The 18,291-nt window shown below is 44.7% G+C and overlaps 1 protein-coding gene across 2 annotated transcripts; it reads right to left on the bottom strand.

Annotated features, from left to right (window-relative positions):
• Window positions 1–6,718: 6,718 nt before the first annotated feature.
• LOC103553618 (zinc finger protein 17-like) lies at window positions 6,719–17,991 on the bottom strand. 2 transcript variants are annotated; one of them, XM_008524239.2, is made up of 3 exons: window positions 17,740–17,991; window positions 11,257–11,383; window positions 6,719–10,049 (listed from the first exon to the last, which is right to left on the bottom strand). In XM_008524239.2, exons 1-3 carry the CDS (start codon window positions 17,752–17,754, stop codon window positions 7,597–7,599), a joined length of 2,595 nt encoding a protein of 864 aa, XP_008522461.1. In that variant the 5' UTR covers window positions 17,755–17,991; the 3' UTR covers window positions 6,719–7,596. The 2 variants fall into 2 exon arrangements, with proteins under 2 accessions (XP_008522461.1, XP_008522462.1); XM_008524240.2 differs by lacking the exon at window positions 11,257–11,383 and having other exon boundaries at window positions 17,740–17,987.
• Between the last annotated feature and the right edge of the window lie 300 nt (window positions 17,992–18,291).

The raw sequence follows: 18,291 nt of genomic DNA, 5'->3' as shown, positions 1-18,291 counted from the left end.
GGTATCGTAGTTTCCACTACAGGCACCTCGCTCGAATCTTAGACCTTAAGTTGCTCCCTACCCTCGGGATAAAGACAAAGTGGCAAGCCCAGGGGTCTTGGGACAGGGAGCTCCAGGCTTCCAAAAATGGAGCGGGATTTCGCTTGCTCTTAAAGAGAAAGTACCCAGATTTCTGGGAGAGCAGTCCAGCAAGTCAACGAAAGGTTAGAAACTACTTTCAGAGCCTATGAAGTACAGCAAGTTACACATTCAAAGGGACCACCCTATTGTAGTGACACTGTGACCACTCACAGCCCTCAGCTATCTTGTCTCCTTTCAAGTACACGTAGACTGAAGTCAAGTTAATGAGCTTCTGCGATATGTGGCGCAGAAAAGACTCCAGACACAGCCACGGCGGGAAAGATGGAGGAGGGATGGCAGCAGGCACAGAATCACGGATGAAGCTGTGACTCCAGTTTCCAGAAAAACATCTTTGTGTCCCTGTAGCCGTGACCGTGTTTGAAACCAGTGACCAACACATTTCTTCAAATAATATTTATTACTCCATATGAGATAATTTTCAATCTTTCAAGAATCTGAAACCTATCTGAAAAGAATAGTGACTTATCACACACCATCTTCTGCCAGGACAGTGTGTGCTCTTGGGAGCATGTTGTCCCCAAGACAAAGGTGTGGGATCACATTTTCTCGGTCAAGTTTTAGCAAGAGACAGTTAAGTCTGAAAAGCCAGAGAATGAAGCTGAGGATGTGGCTGTGCTGAAACCTTGGCCACACTCAGGCTTTTGTCTCCAAAATGTGATTCTTTTTCATACTTGAAAATGTGGCTCGTTAAATGCTTGGTGGGATAGAAACAATATTTTGAAAGACTTGCCAGAAAAATGAAAATGAATAGGGAAGCTGTGCGCTGTCGTTACTGATCTAAGCAATGTTCAAGGAGCACCTTCTGGGTTTCAGGCGCAAAAGCAGGAGTAGTGGACAACCCAGGAAGGGGGTTGCCAGCTGCCTGCATATAAAGGACTGTTCTGTTGTCTTAGATTCTGTATTGGTCTATTTAGCATTCATTTATCACAAGGCCAAACTAAAAGTCAAAGATGTGTACTTCTCCTTCGTGCAAGTCAGCTTGCACAGGCTTGCAAAACTTATTACAAATACCCCAAGGACAAACTCTAACGTGTTCTGGCTTCCTGCCCTAGGGGATGACCACCTGTGTACTCCCTGGCACTTTAGTCACAAAGGCGTAATCCCAGATTCTCCCCTGCCCCTTCCTTCCTCCATGTGACAAGATTTCATGTGGGCCTCCCTGGTGTGCCCTGCCTCTCATTTGCAGGGTGTGAAGAGTTTAGCTAAGTTACTCCATGGTATCGCTGCCTCGGCATCCATTTTGTTTGGCCTAGCAGCCTGCAGGGACTCTAAACCAACACTCACCCCCCTCACAGAAGCACATGCCCCAGACAGCAGCCCGCAGAGTCACAAGCAAATCTAAGTTCCTGACATGACTTTCCAAAGCCCTTGTGATCAAGTCTTCCCTGCCTCCCAGCACCTGTGTGCCCCATGTCCCCCTGGAGCTTACCAAAACTCTGCTCTTTTCGGTATGAATTGACCAACCTGGACTTATCCCGGGAACCCCAAGGCACTGCACCCACAAACCCTAAGAAAGGCATGTGCCCCAGGTCCTGCCACTCTCTCTCTGCCTGACCCTGCCTTGACCTCCCTGTGTGGCCCCTGGAGGTGTGCCATGTACTTCCTCCACCACCTGTGAGTAATAAACTTCTCCACTTTGACTTCTCTTGTGGTCTTGGTCTGTTGTGGAACTCACCATCTGGCACCCTGTGCTCCACTTCACAATTGTTAATTTAAGAAAGTCAGAAAGGGGCCAGCCCCGGGGTCAAGTGGTTAAGTTCGCACACTCCACTTCACGGCCCAGGGTTTCGCCAGTTTGGATCCTGTGCGTGGACATGGCACCGCTCATCAAGCCATGCTGAAGCAGCATCCCACATGCCACAACTAGAAGGACCCACAACTAGGGTATACAACTGTGTACTGGGGGGATTTGGGGAGAAAAAGCAGGGAAAAAAATAGTCATAACACAGGGATGTGTTGAGTAACACAACTTCCCGTTCAATGTCCCAGACATCTCCATATTGCCATTCACTCACCTCTATATGAAGATCTGGGCACAATTCAAGGACATGACCTGTATTTAATGAGCTGGTCCTCCTTCCTATATTGCCTTTGTCAGGATGCCCTCCACAGCCTGCATTCAGCTTTTTACAATACATCATAAAATAGTTGACAGGTAGGGACTTAATTAATTCCTAGCATCTTCCCTAATTTTGGCCACTTCCCACTTAGGACCAACCAGAAAAAGCCAACTATGTACTCCTAATGAATCACACAGGAGCCCCACTTCTACTTAGCCCCACTGCTGCTTCACATGCCAGCATTTCATAATCAGGGCATAGTGGACATCTTACCTTTCTTCCATTATAAAGTATTCCCAATCCTCTGCTTGCCTTTGAGTCTCTGCCAAATGCAGGTGATGGTGAATAAATAGGCTTTATTTATAAAGAGTGGAACAAAACTCATTGAAATAGAAAACAGAAAATCTATACCATAAAAAGCGATGAAACAAAAAGTGTTTCTTTTGAACAATCAATGAAATTAATGGTAGGTAGACCGACCAAAAAATAAGAAAAAAGAGAAATTAAGAAAATCAAGAATGAAGAGGACATCTGACTACTGACCCTACAAAAATTAAAAATATTATAAGGCGGGATGGCCAAGTAGAATAGTGGTTAAGTTCACATGCTCCACTTTGGCAGCCCGGGGTTCACTGGTTTGGATCCCAGGTGCAGACCTATACACCACTCATCAAGCTATGCTGTGGTGGCACAGCACATACAAAACAGAGGAAGATTGGCACAGATGTTACCTCAGTGACAATCTTTGTCAAGCAAAAAGAGAAAGATCGGCAACAGATGTTAGCTCAGGGCCAATATTCCTCACCAAAAAAAAAAAAGTATTATGCGGAAATAGTATGAACAACTTATCTACCCAAATTTAAATGAGTTAGATGAAATGTACAAATTCCTTCAAAGGCAGAAATTCTTACAATTGACATAAGAGGGAGAAAATCTACAGAGAACTATACTAAGTAATAGTTATTGAAAATCTTACCACAAGGAAATCCCAAGTCCAAATGTCTTCAGAAGGAAATTCTATCAGATATTTACAAGAAATGTCACTAATCTTCACAAATTCTGCCAGAAAATAAAAGAGAAGGAACATATCTAAACTCATTCTATGAGGTCAGAATTCCTCTGATCTCAAAGTGAGACAGAGACAACACATGAAAACTACAGAGCGATTAACCCTTATCTACATAGATATAACATGTATAAAAAATTACCATAAAACCAATTCTGCGACATACATAAAGGATAATACAGCGTGAGCAAGTGGGATTTGTCTAACCGGGAATGCAAGATTGATTATCATTTGAACATCAATCAATGGAATATATCATATGAGGGAATAAAAGACCAAAACAAAGAAACAAAAGAACTCCACCCCTTGAACATCTCAACAGATGCAAAAACAATTCGGGGAGCCCAGAAATAGATCCACGCAAATACTGTCCACTTATCTTTGACAAAGGAACAAAGGCAGTTGAATGGAGATAGTCCATTCAACAAATGGTGCTAGAATTGAATGGCCCTATCTAAACAAAATGAATCCACACACAGAACTTACACTTTCCACAAAAACGCACTCAAAATGGATCACAGACCTAAATGTAAAACACAAAACTATAAAACTCCTAGAAGACAACATAGGAGAAAGCCTAGATGACATTATGTTTGGTGGTAAATTTTGAGATACAACACCAAAATCACAATTTATGAAGGAAAACTGGCTAAGTTAGAATTGATTAAAATAAAAAATATCTTTTCTGCAAAAGACACTGTTAAGAGAATATGAAAACATGGTCAACATCATATGTCATTAGGCAATCGAGGTAAACAACCAACCAAAATTTAAAAACCAACGAGATACCACTACCCACCCACTGGAAAGGCTAAAATTAAAAATGCTGACAACATTAAATGCTAGCAAGGATGTGGAGCAACAAGAACTCTCATTCATTGCTTGTGGGAAATCACAACAGTATAGCATCCCTGGAAGGCAGTTTGAAAGTCTCTCACAAACCTAAATATACTCTTGCCACGGAATGCAGCAATCATGCTCCTTGACACGTACCCAATGAGTGGAGAAGTGATGTTCACACAATATCGCCACATGAACGTTCAGGAGCTTTATTCACAGTTGTCAAAATTTGGAAGCAACCAAGATGTCCTCACATAGAAGAATGGACAAACAAATTTTGGTACCTTCATACAAGCAATATTATTCAGTGATAAACAGAAATGTGCTATCAAATCATGAAAAGACATGGAGGAACTTTAACTGCATATTACTAAATGAAAGAAGCCAATCAGAAAAGGCTGTTGTGGACGATTCCAACTATATGACAGTCCAGAAAAGGCAAAACTACAGAGATACTAAAAAGATCACTGGTTACAGAAAGAAAAGACAACCAACTGAATGGGGAGAAAATATTTGCAAACTGTACATCTCATACAGGGTAAATCTCCAAAATACACAAAGAACTCCTACAACTCTATAACAAAAAACTAACAACCTGATTTAAAAATGGGCTAAGGCCTTGCATAGTCATTTCTTCAAAGAAGACATACGACCGTCCAACAGGTATGGGAAAAAATGCTCATTGTCACTAATCATCAGAAAAATGCAAATCAGAACCATAATTAGATATCACCTCACACCTATCAGGATGACTATTATCAAAAAAGCAAGAGAAGTCTTGGGAAAGATGTGAGAAACTGTAACCATTGAATACTGTTGGTGGCAAAGCAAAATGGTGCAGCTGCTACGGAAAACAGTATAGAGTTTCCTCAAAAAACTAAAAATGGAACTACCCTAGGATGAAGTATTCCCATCTCTGCGTATTTATCCAGAAGAACTGAAATCAGGACCTGGAAGAGATATTAGCAGTTCCATGCAATATTGAAGATGAGAAAACAACCTAAATGCCCATCAACAGATGAATGGATGATGAAAATGTGACACACACAATAAAATATTATTCAGCCTTTAAGAAAGAAGGAAATTTTGCAATATGTGACAACATGGATGCACCTTGAAGATACTGTGCTAAATAAGCCAGACACAGAAAAACAAGCACTGCATGATTCCACTTATGTGAGGAATCTAAAATAGTCATTCATAAAATCGAAGACTGGAATGGTGGTTACCAGGGACTGGGGGGAGGAGGAAATGAGTTATTAATAAACAGGCACAAAGTTTCAGTTAAGAAACATGAAGAGCCTCTAGAGACCTGCTGTACATCATTGTACCCATAGGCAATAACAATGCATTGTGCAAACCTAACATTGGTTTGATTTCATATTGTGTTCCTACCAAAAAAAAAAAAAAACCCAGTGGTTGCCAGGGGAGAGGACAGAGGAGACAGTGTGTAAACAGGTGGAGCACAGAGGATTATTAAGGCAGTAAAACTATTCCATATGATACCAGAATAGTAGCAATATGGCATTATACATTTGTCAAAACCCATAGAATGATGAACACAGAGAGTGAACCCTATGTAATCCGTGCACTTTAGGTAATAATCATCATCATTTGGCTCATCAGTTGTAAGAAATGTCTCACACTAAAACAAGATGCCGTATCGGCAAACTTCTACTGTGAGGATGGTGGTTGTGAAGGGGAATAGGGGAACTCTATACTTTCTGCGGAATTTCTCTGTAAACTTAAACCTGCTCAAAAAATAAAGTTTAATTTTAAAAATGTTAATTATTCACCAACTCTATGAACCTGCCATTCTGTTCCCAGGTATTTAACAAAGAAAAATAAAACATACATCATCACTGCAGTCCTAGACCCTCCTGTGAGGTACACATGATTGCTTCCACATCACATCACACCTGCTTCCCAAAGTTTAGTAATTAGAAGGACTTGGCATAATACGCTTACATTTAACTTGTTTTTCTTTAATACCAATGAGTCTGAACATAAGTTCATAGCCTTGATAGCCATGTGGTTTTCCTCTACAGATGATGATATGCTCATACTTTGGTTCATTTGCAGGGCCTCTGACAACATATTCTGAAATAAGAATCTACATCTTGTCTAATACTGAGCAAATATAGATATTTTAAATGTTTTCTCTCAATCCTGCAACTCTATCTAAATTGTCATGAGTTTTATGGAAAAGAAAGCATTAAATTTAGATATACTATCAATTATTCACCCAATATATGTTGCACTATGGAATTAAAAACTACTACCAGAGATTAAAATCTGAGATTGGTTCCCAGATCTCTAACACTATTCTCTTTCCATTTCCTATATCATACTCCCTATTGACTTTCCTCAAATGAGCCAACTGGTTTGAGAATTTCATGAGATGTTGCTTGTGAGAGCCCCCAACACAACACATGTCACATAACATGTAGTCATAAAAATCAAATATTCTCCTCTGTTCCTTCTGTATCATATTATCTGCCCTTACTTTATTTCCTTTTTCTTCTATCTCCTCATCTTTCAATTCCTGTTTTTTTTCATTCTTCCATCCTTTCCTCTAAAGAAAAAACAAAAAGAAAAACTAAACACACCATTCCCAATGGCAATGATTTCTTGAATATGACACCAAAAGTACATACAACAAAAGCAAAAACAGATAAATTGGACTATATCAAAAGAAAAATCTTTTGTACATTAAAGGATAAAACCAACAGAGTGAAAGTCAACACACAGAGTGAGAAAATATTTGCAAATCATGGATCTAAGGGGACAACATAAACAAGGACTCCTAAAGGTAAGCAACAAAACAATTTAACTTAAAAATAGGCAACAGATTTGAACAGGCATTTCTCCAAAACTGATACAGAAATGGGAAACAAGAACATAGAAAGATGCTCAACATCACCAACTATGAGGAAAATGCAAATCTAAACCACAATGAGACATCACCACACACACATTAGGATAGCTAGTATCAAAAAAACAAAACTAAGAAGTTTTGGCAAGGATGTGGAGAAAGTGAATCCCTGTGCACTGCTGGTGGGAATATAAAATAGTACAGCTACTATGGAAAACAGTTGCACAAAAATACTAAAAATTCAATTACCACATGAACCAGCAATTCCATTTCTGGGGATGTACTTTTAAAGAACTGAAAGCAGAGTCTCAAAGAGATATTGCTACACTCATATTCGTAGTATTATGCACAATAGCCAAACAGTGGAAGCAAACTCAGTTCTTTTCCATTGTGAAGTCTCCAATGCTTACAAGCGTGGAGCTGCATCTCAAGAACTTTCCACAACAGTTAAACTACCAAGGCATTTCTCCAGGGTGACCTCTCTGATGTATACTGAGGTTTGAGCTGTCCCTAAAAAATTGTTCACACTTGCGGCACCCATAAGGCCTTACTCCAGCAAAACTCCTATCTTTAATGAGACTGGCATTGCCACATTCACTGCACCCATAAGGCTTTTATTTACTGTGGATTTTCTGGTGCTCAACAAGTTTATACTTGAGAATGAAAGCTTTCCCACATTCACAACACACATAAGGCCTTTCTCCAGCGTGAATTTTCCGATGTTTACTGAGACTGGAGTTAAAGCTATAGGATTTCCCACATTCACTGCACTCATAAGGCCTTTCTCCGGTGTGCATTCTCTGGTGATACACAAGTTGAAGCTTTCTAAGAAAGGCCTTTCCACATACACTGCAGTGATAAGGCCTTTCTCCAGAGTGGATTTTCTCATGCTCAAGAAGCATACATTTGAAGAAGAAGGCCTTCCCACATTCACTGCACTTATAAGGCTTTTCTCCACTGTGAACTCTCCGATGTTTAATCAGGTAGTAGTTGCATGTAAAGAATATCCCACATTCCCGACACTCATAAGACTTTTCTGCAGTGTGGGTTTTCTGATGCCTAACAAGTGTAATATTGCTGTGGAAGGCTTTACCACATTCACTGCACTCATAAGGCCGTTCTCCAGTGTGGACTGTCTGATGCTGAAGGAGCTGGAACTTTCTAATGAAGGTCTTCCCACATTCAGTGCATGCATAAGGCTTTTCTCCAGTATGAATTCTGCAATGTGTAACGAGATTGGATTTGTATGTAAAGACTTTGCCACATTCACTGCATCCATAATATCTTTCCCCAGTGTGAATTCTCTGATGGTTAATGAGACTGCAGTTGTCTGTAAAGACTTTTCCACATTCACTGCACTCGTAAGGCATTTCTCCAGTGTGAATTCTCCGATGTTTAATCAGATTGGAGTTGTATTTAAAGACTTTGCCACATTCACTGCACTCATGCCTTTCTCGAGTGTGAATTCTCTGATGTTTAACAAGACTGGAATTGCATGTAAAGACTTTCCCACATTCTCTGCACTCACAAGGCCTTTCTTGAATGTGAATTCTCTGATGTTTAATGAGACTGGAGTTGCATGTAAAGATTTTTCCGCAGTCTCTGCACTCATAAGACCTTCGCCTGGTGTGAATTCTCTGATGTTTAATGAGACTGGAGTTCTCTGTAAAGACTTTCCCACACTCACTACAATCATTAGGCTTATCTCCAGTGTGAATTCTCTGATGTTTAATGAGATTGGAGTTGTATGTAAAGCCTCTTCCGCATTCTCTGCACTCATAAGACCTTTCTCTAGAGTGAATTCTCCGATGATTAATGAGATTGGACTTGTCTGTAAAAACTTTCTTGCATTCTCTGCACTGATGAGGCGTTTTTCCAGTATGAATTATCTGATGTTTAATGAGACTGGAGTTGTATATAAAGACTTTACCACATTCTCTGCACTCAAAAGGCCTTTCTCCAGTGTGAATTATCTGATGTTTAAGGAGACTGGAGTTGTAGATAAAGACTCTCCCACAATCTCTGCACTCATAACGCTTTTCTCTACCGTGAATTATCTGATGTTTAAGGAGACTGGAGTTGTATGTAAAGACTTTCCCGCATTCTCTGCACTCATAAGGCTTTTCTCTACTGTGAATTACCTGATGCTTATTGAGATTGGAGTTGTATGTAAAGACTTTCCCGCATTCTCTGCACTCATAAGGGCGTTCTCTAGTATGAACTGTCCGGTGCCTAATGAGACTGGAATTGCATATAAATACTTTCCCGCATTCACTGCACTCATAAGGCCTTTCTCCAGCATGAATTATCTGATGTTTAATGAGACTGGAGTTGTATATAAAGACTTTCCCACATTCTGGGCACTTAGAAGGCCTTTCCCTAGAGTGAATTCTCTGATGTTTAATGAGTTTGTAGTTGTACCTAAATAATTTCCCACACTGGCTACACTTAAAACCCTTTTCTTTAGTGTGATTTTTCTGCTGTTTACTGAGGTCAGAGTTGTGCCTAAACAATGTTCTACTTTTGCTGCACTCATAAGGTCCATCTGCAGTGTGGACTTTCTGGTGCTTCACAAGTATTTGTTTACGGCTAAAGGCTTTCCCACACTGAGTGCACTTGTAATCATTTTGTCCACTTTCAAAGGGCTCCTCGCGCTCAGTGTCCCTGGGTGGCTTCCCCTCACTGTGAGGGGCTGGGAGCTGGAGAAGGACTGGGCTGGTTGGGAAGCATTTCCCACCTTCAGTGCATGCCAATGTCCTCTCTGTCATGTGAACTCCATTGTCCATGACAAGGGAAATGTTCCTGCTGTCCTTTATGGAAAGTTTATCTCCGGTCTGCTGCTTTGGATGCTGGTGCAGGCTTGTCCCATAAGTGTACTGCCCTTGATCAGGGTGTATCCCATCATGCTCAGCCAGATGCAAAATCTCTTTCAAGAGTGAGCTGCACCTATGACACGGCTGGGTCTTCTGGGTGGATGAACCTGGCTCTGGAGCGCTGACTTGTGACATTCCCACAGAAAAACCTTGCTCAAAAGGTGCCTCTTGATCCTGGGCTCCATGCCAACAACCTGTAAGCAGAGAGATGCTGGTAAACTGCATGTTGACTTTGGTGGCAAGAGGCAACCCCACTAATGAGTGTAAGTCACATCCACAATTAAGTCCATGGGACTGGTGAATGACAACAAGGGCAACAGCCAGTGAGAGGAAGGCTTTCTGTGAAGAGCTGGGCCTGAGAAGCTCACATAACAGGAAGGACACAAGAAAGGGGTAAGGTGCAGGGAGGAGAGGCAGGGTCCCTAGCTCACTCTTCTGCAAGTGGCTTTCAACAAGGCCATGGCTGCTGGTGACTGATGAGCATGGAGCAGATGTGTCCAGATCCAGAAACGTCCGACTGTGACAGTACCTGGTGCTCAAAGACTATTTAGGGATATGTACAGACCTCTCAACACCTTCAGCATAGGTCAAATGTTGGAGAGCCCTGCAAAGGGAGCCGTGGAAGAGAACGGGTGAGAGTGGAGGTCAGAAAGCTGTGTGTCTGTTGGGGGAAAGACAGGACCCAAAGTCAAGAGTATAAATGATGATGGGAAAGAAAACATACAAGTAAGATGTGGACATGATTCGTGGGATCGTGGAATGGTGGGCTCAGGAAGGGCTCCCAGCACGATGTGAACTCAGCTCTCACCTCACAACCTTCCCCAGTTCCCATGCACCAGCCCAGGTTCTTTTAAACTTCTCCTGGCATTGTTCTCTTGCCAAGTGCACCACTGTGTCAGGCACCAGGGAGTGGCCAATGTGCATCCAGAGTGAGCCACCCCATGACATTCCAGATTCTAAAGTTACAAGAACTTCAAAGACGAGTCTTCAAAAAAACAATGCCACGTTCCCCAAAACTAGTGACCACGTTGGTGCCTGGAATTACTGGCACAAGCAGGCCCCAAGAAATGTCAGCAAGAGGGAGGGGAAAGGTCTGGGACACAGAGGTTCCAAGACAGAGTCACCCAACAAGGGACAAGCTGTGGGATCTCTCAGACAAACTTCAAGATTTTTGATTACTGAGCCATGTCTTGCAAGCTCTTCAGAGTAGCAAGGATAGGGGACTTGGGGAGAGTGGAAACAGTGCACCCAATTGAGCCCTGGCACCAGTAACACACTTGCCAACAAACCAGGAAAGGCAGTCGTACCCACGGTCTCATGGTGGGAAGGACTGAGCTGCCCAGGGAAAAGGAGAAGAATAGAGCCCAGCACAGGACACTAGGGTGAGTGTTAGTGCCTTACCTATGGATGAGAAATGTGTAACAATCTCCAGCATCACATGATGGTACAGGCATCTCTGAGGCTCATCAAGGAGGTCCCACTCCTCCTGGGAGAAATAAATGGCCACATCCTCAAAGACCACACAGCCCTGTCAAAATTGGGACAGTTCAGTCCATGAGCAGCTTCCTGTTCTGCGTTTTCTTCAATTTCTATTCATCTAATTGCTATCCATGAACTACAGAGCCATGTGCCACGTCCACAGGGCCCTCCATTCATTCTCCTCCTCATGTACGCATCACACTTTGGACTGTACCCTGTCTCCAGCGCCTCCACAGTTGCAATGTTTTCAGGCCACCTGCTACCACATCACAGACATTTCCATGGCCTCTGAACATGCAACACTGCACATGGAATCTAGGTAGCACACGTCGAGTGAAACCAGCATCCTATTCTGCCCCAGGATGCCCACGTCCCATAGCACCTGGGGCAGCCTCTAGCCCTGACTTGATGGTCTCCCCACCTGGTCCTGCTTGTACTTTAACATAGTCACACAAACCTACAGGAGGACCTCATGATCCTCAGCCCTCTCCCACTTCTGCACTGGACATGTTGCCCCATAAGCAGTCAGAACCTTCCTCTCTCTACCTGAACATCAGTCTAAGCGCAGCTGTACTGACTCCCAAGCACCATCCTCAACACAGGCCTAGCAAACTCCTAGCTCATCCCATTTCCCCTCAAATTCATCTACCAGCCTGAATTAAACCATCCAGACCCCATCAAGAATTACCACAAAACACTGGTCACTCATTAGAGGGGTAATGAGACCCACACTGACCTTACTGCCAACTTTAATCCTGCAATGATGCCTCAGCATCCATCTAGTGACCCTTCTCTTCTTGGAAGCCTTTCGTTTTTTTATATATAATGAGTTAATTGTTCACAACACTGAAATTGCAGCTGTACATTACTACTCGTCCATCACCATATAAGTGCTCCCCTTCACCCTCTGTGCCCAACACCTACGCCCTCTGCCCCCAGTACCCATTGATCTGCTCTCTTTGTCCATGTGTTTATCTTCCCCATATGAGTGAAATCATCTGGTGTTTGTCTTTCCCTTTCTGGCTTATTTTGCTTAGGATAATACCCTCCAGGTCCATCCATGTGGTTGCGAGTGGGACAATTTTCTCTTTATTTATGGGTAAGCAGCATTCCATTCTTTATCCAATTATCAGTCTATGGGCACATGGGTTGCTTCTGCGTCTTGGCTATTGTGAAGAATACTGCAATGAACATCAGGGTAAATCTCTTTCAAGTGTTGATTTCAAGTACTTTGGATAGATACCCAGTAGTGGGATGGCTGGGTCATGTGATATTTCTATTTTTAGTTTTTTGAGAAATCTCCATACTGTTTGCCATAGTGGCTGCAACAGTTTGCATTCCCACCAGCAATGGATGAGGGTCTCTTTCTTCTACAACCGCTCCAAGATTTGTTATTTTTTGTCTTGGTGATTATAGCCATTTTAATGTGTGTAAGGTGATATCTAAATCTAGTTTTGATTTACATTTCCCTGATGATTAGTGATGTTGAGCATCTTTTCATGTGCCTATTGGCCATCTGTACATCTTCTTTGCAGAAATGTTTGTTCATACCCTCTGCTAATCTTTTCATCGGGTTGTTTTTTGGTTGCTCAGTTGTGTGAGTTCTTTATATATTATGGAGATTAACCCCTTGTTGGATATATGATTTGCAAATATTTTCTCCCAATTGGTGGGTTGTCTTTCTGTTTGGATCCTGGTTTCCTCTGCCTTGCAGAAGCTCTTTAGTCTGATGAAATCCCACTTGTTTATTTTTTCTTTTATTTCCCTTGCGGAAAACTTTCTTACTCCCCCACCCTCCCTCTCACACATACCTCACCTCACAACCACTGCACTTCCTCATCTGTATTTCTGACGCCCACCACCACCATCCTGGTGCCCAACTGAGAGATCCAGTCCTTGGCCCTTTCCTTCACCTTCTTTGCTCCCCAATGGCATCACCACCATAACCTGAACAGGCCCACTCACAGATCTGACCCGCAGTTTCATTCCAGTTCACAGTGGATACTATGTCATGGCTGTTTCCAACCTGAACACCTCTGCTGAACACCAGACCTGCGTGTCCAACTGCCAAAGGGACACGTCCACTTAAGAGTCTCTGGAACATCTGGGATGTGGCCAAAATATAACTCTTCATTTTCCTCCTAAAAATTCGTCCTACTGCTCATTTCAACCATCTCATTGATGGAACAGGCATCCTTACAAACAAGGCCAAAAATCTTGGAGCCTCACTGACTCCCCTGCCCTCTTCCATCCCACCTCCCAGGCTTCCTGGCTCACTACATCATAAACTGTGGTTCTAGGTTCAAAACAAATCCAAAGGCCAAACTCTCATCCCACCTCCACAGCCACCAATCTTGTGAAGCTCCCACCAACACTCACCTGCACTGGGGTAGGAGCTTCCTCCCAGATCTCCCTGCCTACACCCTCACCCCTACTTCTCTCCTCCACTTGAGCCAGAGACAGCCTACTCAAATTGGATCAGATCACATCACTCCTCTGCTCCAAACCTTCCCTCATTCCCATCGCCCTGCACATTAGAGGTCCAGAAGCTGAGGCTGTCATTCCAGGCCTGATCCCTGGGCCACCACCACCCAATGCCAGCTCCATATTCCCAGAAGATACAACAGAGACTTGCAGCTTCCTGAACATTCCAGCTCAGTCTCACCTGTAAACATTGAACAGTTTGGATCCTGTGCCCAGGACTCCCCGTCAAATGTTATCCCAACAGTTGTCAGAAAGGGAAACAGCACCGTACAACCTGAGAGTGAGGTCAGGACCTCTGGCCTGGAGAAATCACATTGCCCTCTCACCCAACAGTGGAAGGATAGGCGAAGAGTCTCAGAACATCAGCGTTCCCTATATGGTGATGTCAAAAACACTGGAGTGATAGTGAGGTGAGCAAAGGCCTCTACTCACCTGTGCAGGGTCCATAAACATTTCTGCCACTGACATGGGACCCCATAGGAGGGAGGCCATGAGAAATGGGCAACCATAGTAGGATCCTACAGGCTGAGCTGCACCACCTCCTATGCCTGTCCTGGTACAAAGTGATCTCAGGCAGATGGATGGTCTAACCTTAGCTCTTCAGACCTCAATGCTGCTTCTTACCAGCTGTGTGACTTTGAACAAGGACTGAATCTCCCTTAGCCTCAGTGCCCTCATCTGTAAAATCAGGATAAGAATGGTTTCTACCTTATAGGGTTGATACTGATCCAAGCCTGCATGACAGACACTACAGATCAGCAATTACTGTCCACAGGATTAACAGTTTTGTTTATTATTTCAGTGCAATTGAAGTAACAGGATTTAGAAACTTGGGTATTTTTCCCACTTTTTGATGTTTAAAAAGATGTGATATATATATAAAGCCTTCCAGTGTAAGGAAATACCTAGAAGTAAATTTAAGTCCCTACCAATCATTAAGTGTTTGAATAAGTTTAACTTAATAAATATGTTCATCTCTAATTGTCTACCAATTGTACATACTCAGAGAAATACTGCTTAGCCGGTACTTAATAACAGTTTCACATGCTTTTAACTTATCCAGTTGTAAGGAGGAGCTGAGCATGCAAGTCAAGCTACTAGTCCTTTCAGCAACCGGCCTACCTGCACCACAGTCCTCTGAGGGAGCCTGCAGAGGCCTTGACTGGACTGCGGACCACCATCTTGCTCTGAAGCCTGGAGGAGGGGAGGCTGCAGTGCCCTCGTCTGGGACCCAGCTGCTCCACCAGCCTGGCTGACCTTTCCCTTTGTGCACAGGGAGCGGCCTGAGGGTTTGCTCAGCCTACAGCCTGGAGAATCGAAACCACCTCACACCTCAGTCTCCATCTCAGGCCAATTCCTTACCCATGTAGACCTTTCTTTCTAGAGACACAGGCCAGAACCCTCCAAGGAAGGCTGTCTCATTTCCGGACGAAGCATCAGGGATGCCCACCTCCCGGTCCCTCGTCCCCCAAGTCTCAGCCCTCCCCTGCCTCAACACGGGGCCCATCTGAAACCACCACCTTCAGACACTCCCTCCTCCATCAGACACTCCTCCTCCCAGAACACACCCTGGTCCAGTCCACACCCTCCACCCTTGCACATCTGCAGCCCAGCCTTCTGCCTGCTCTCCGAACCTTTATGGCCACCTACCCAAGCGACGTCTCCACCTTCTCACAACTCCATCCCAAGACCTCTCAGAATCACCGCATCCAGAAGGAACCCGTCATGTTCTCTGTGAAGCCCGCTCCCTGCACTCACTTCCCCATCTCTGTTCTTTTCAAGGTTCAGGCAAAAAGAAACTGGGGATGCTTCTCTCCCTACTTTTGCTCACCGCTACACTATACGAAGCAGAGAATGCTGTGACCCTAAAAGTCGGTCCCAAATCCCATCACATACCTGCTCTATGCCACGGCTCTGGGCCACTGCCTCCCTCACCCCCTGGACTCCACTGCCCTGTCCTCCACCCCATCTGGCCCCTTTAAGCGCCTCTCTCGGCCCGCCCTGCAGCTTCTCCTGAGTCACAACCCCCCCCCCCCCCCCCCCCGCCCGCCACTGCGGGGCGGGACTCCTCCTCCCCCTGGCTCTGTGGGAGGCATTCCCCCACTCTAGTTACCGTTAAAATGTTACAGAGGTTTTCTCCTAAAAGCAATAAATAATAAATAACTGATGAGTAGAAGGGCCGAGGGGTGCAGGGATGCCCCTTGGTGAAGAACGGCCGGTCAACACCCCTAATATTTTCTGAATTCTATGTGTAGGGGAGGAAGACATTTCCTCTTCCCAAATGGGGGTTCGTCTGGCCAGAGAACAAATTAAATTCACATGAGACAGAATAGCAAGAGAAAATTAAACAAAGCTTTAGGAGGAACCGTGGCTCGGGGCTTTTCTTCCCGAAGGAAGAAAGGGCACTGAAGAAGCGGGGTGCACAGAGTGGTTGTATACCCCCAAACAGGGTGTTTCATATGTGATTGAAATGTCCCTCCCACAATAGTCACAAGATTGCCCTGTCAGCACAGTGCTTGATGGACACAGCAGGTAGTGGTCTGCTGTCTCAGAGGGCGTAGCAGGAGGCAAGTCGATTGTCTGGAGCTGGGTGGTCACAGGTGAGCACAGCAATCAGTTCCTAGCCTAAGGAAAGATGCTTAATCTTTAAGAAATGCCAAAGTTGGGAGGGGGAGGGAAGTCAGTTACAGGAGGTTACCAGACAAGCACAATAAAATGCAGATTTTAAGTCCTTGCCTTTGGCATTGATTAAGAGTTTTTAGAGAGAAGGTCATCTCCTTTCTTCTTCCTGGTACAGAGAGGGAGGCACCTTTTACAGAGAGAGATTTACCTTACAAATGTAAAGGTGTCCTAACAAAGGGCAAGTTCCATTCCTCCTTCCCTGTCCCAGTTTATCAAAAGCAATCAGCCTCAAATAATCCTGATGCCAAAGAGACATATCTTGGGGTGGCCAATTTCAGATCCCTACATATGCATGCTTTCTATCAAGGTTATGTCTATACTTATTTCCGTTTTTTATTCTTGAAGATATACAGTTTAGCTTAGCTTTTCAGCCCTTTACTTTACTAACAAAACAATATTTTCTCCGGCAGTGTGCTTAAGGGACTGTTAGCTCTACAATCTAAAAGACAAAGGAATGCTTTCACCCCCTAAAGGGTGCGAAAATGTAAAGATGTTTAACTGCCCGCTGAGAATGCAGATAGCCCTGGGGATAAGATACCCTGGAGTCGCCTTTTGTTCCCATTAATCATCTACACTAATGGCGTAAATGATTGAGGGAGGCAGGGATGGCTCCCCCAGGATGTAAGCAGACGGAATGCTGTCCTGTCCGGAGGCCTGGACCTTCTCTCTTTGGTTTAACTTTACCATGAATTACAACAGATATCTAGGTACCTATCTCTTTTAGCTTAGAGACAACAAACAATAGTTAATTGCGGAGAAGACGACCATTAACCTTATGCTCTATAGAAGAGAATGCTAATAAATATTCTTGTGCTCTTTTTTTACTTCCTTATCTCTCTGAGAATACTTGTAGAGCTATTTCTGTACTAATCCTGAAAAATATAAAAACGACACTTGTGCACAGTAAAGTTGGACTTGCTAACACCAACCCAAGTCTCACGTCCTGTTTATTTTCCCCTCATTTCGCCGACGCCATCTCTCCCGCAGGAACCTAGACTCTGCCGAGGCTGGAGCCCAGCACGGCTCCCTGTGGACAAGGCCCCCACCCCCACCCCCCGCGCACCGCCGCAGGCTGCCGACGCCGGAGCCCCCCGCAGCCTCGGCCCGGCCGGCCCTGACGGAGCCCCGTCCACACTTCAGCCCAGCGGCTCCCACGGCACCGCGCCCGCCCCTCCACCTGGGCTCCAGCGCTCGGAGGCGGGAGTCGGGCCGGGGGAAGCCCGGAGACGCGCCACCCACCTCAGGCGACGCCATCAGCGCGGCCTCCGCCACCAACCAGCGGACGGGCGGGGCCGGGAGCAGGGCCGCCGCGTCCCCACCGGTTCTATCGGGCCTCACAGCCGCCTCCGCATAGCGGGGACAAGGTCTCCTCTCCTACTTTCCATTCCCTTTGGCCCCGAGTCAGGACTCAGACTCCATTACCGGATGAACAAACCCGGTAAAACACAAATGGCCGACACGACACGGAAGCGCCGGAAGTCCCGCCCCCACGGGCTGCGGACGCCTGGAATCGTCCCTCTGCCAAGCTGTCATTGGTTACCACAGTCGACGCTGCACGCCGCACAACTTTCTGGGTAATGTTGTTTCCACGACGGTAGCCGAGCTGTCTCAGAATGTGGGTGGTTCCTCATTTCTTGGATAAAGGGCATTTGGCGACGAGAGGGGCCGTGGGGATGTTGTTCCAGGGCTCCAACCTGGGAGGGAAAGCGCTTGGGGTCAAAGGAGTCATTCCAGATTTCCTTGCGGTGCAGTCTAGGACTTCAGAGAAATGTTTACACACCTGTTTGTTTG

Source organism: Equus przewalskii, chromosome 9 (assembly GCF_037783145.1).
Source record: "Equus przewalskii isolate Varuska chromosome 9, EquPr2, whole genome shotgun sequence".
NCBI lineage: Eukaryota > Metazoa > Chordata > Mammalia > Perissodactyla > Equidae > Equus > Equus przewalskii.
Note: the sequence above shows the minus strand (reverse complement) of the source record. Positions and strands in the feature narration are given on the sequence as shown.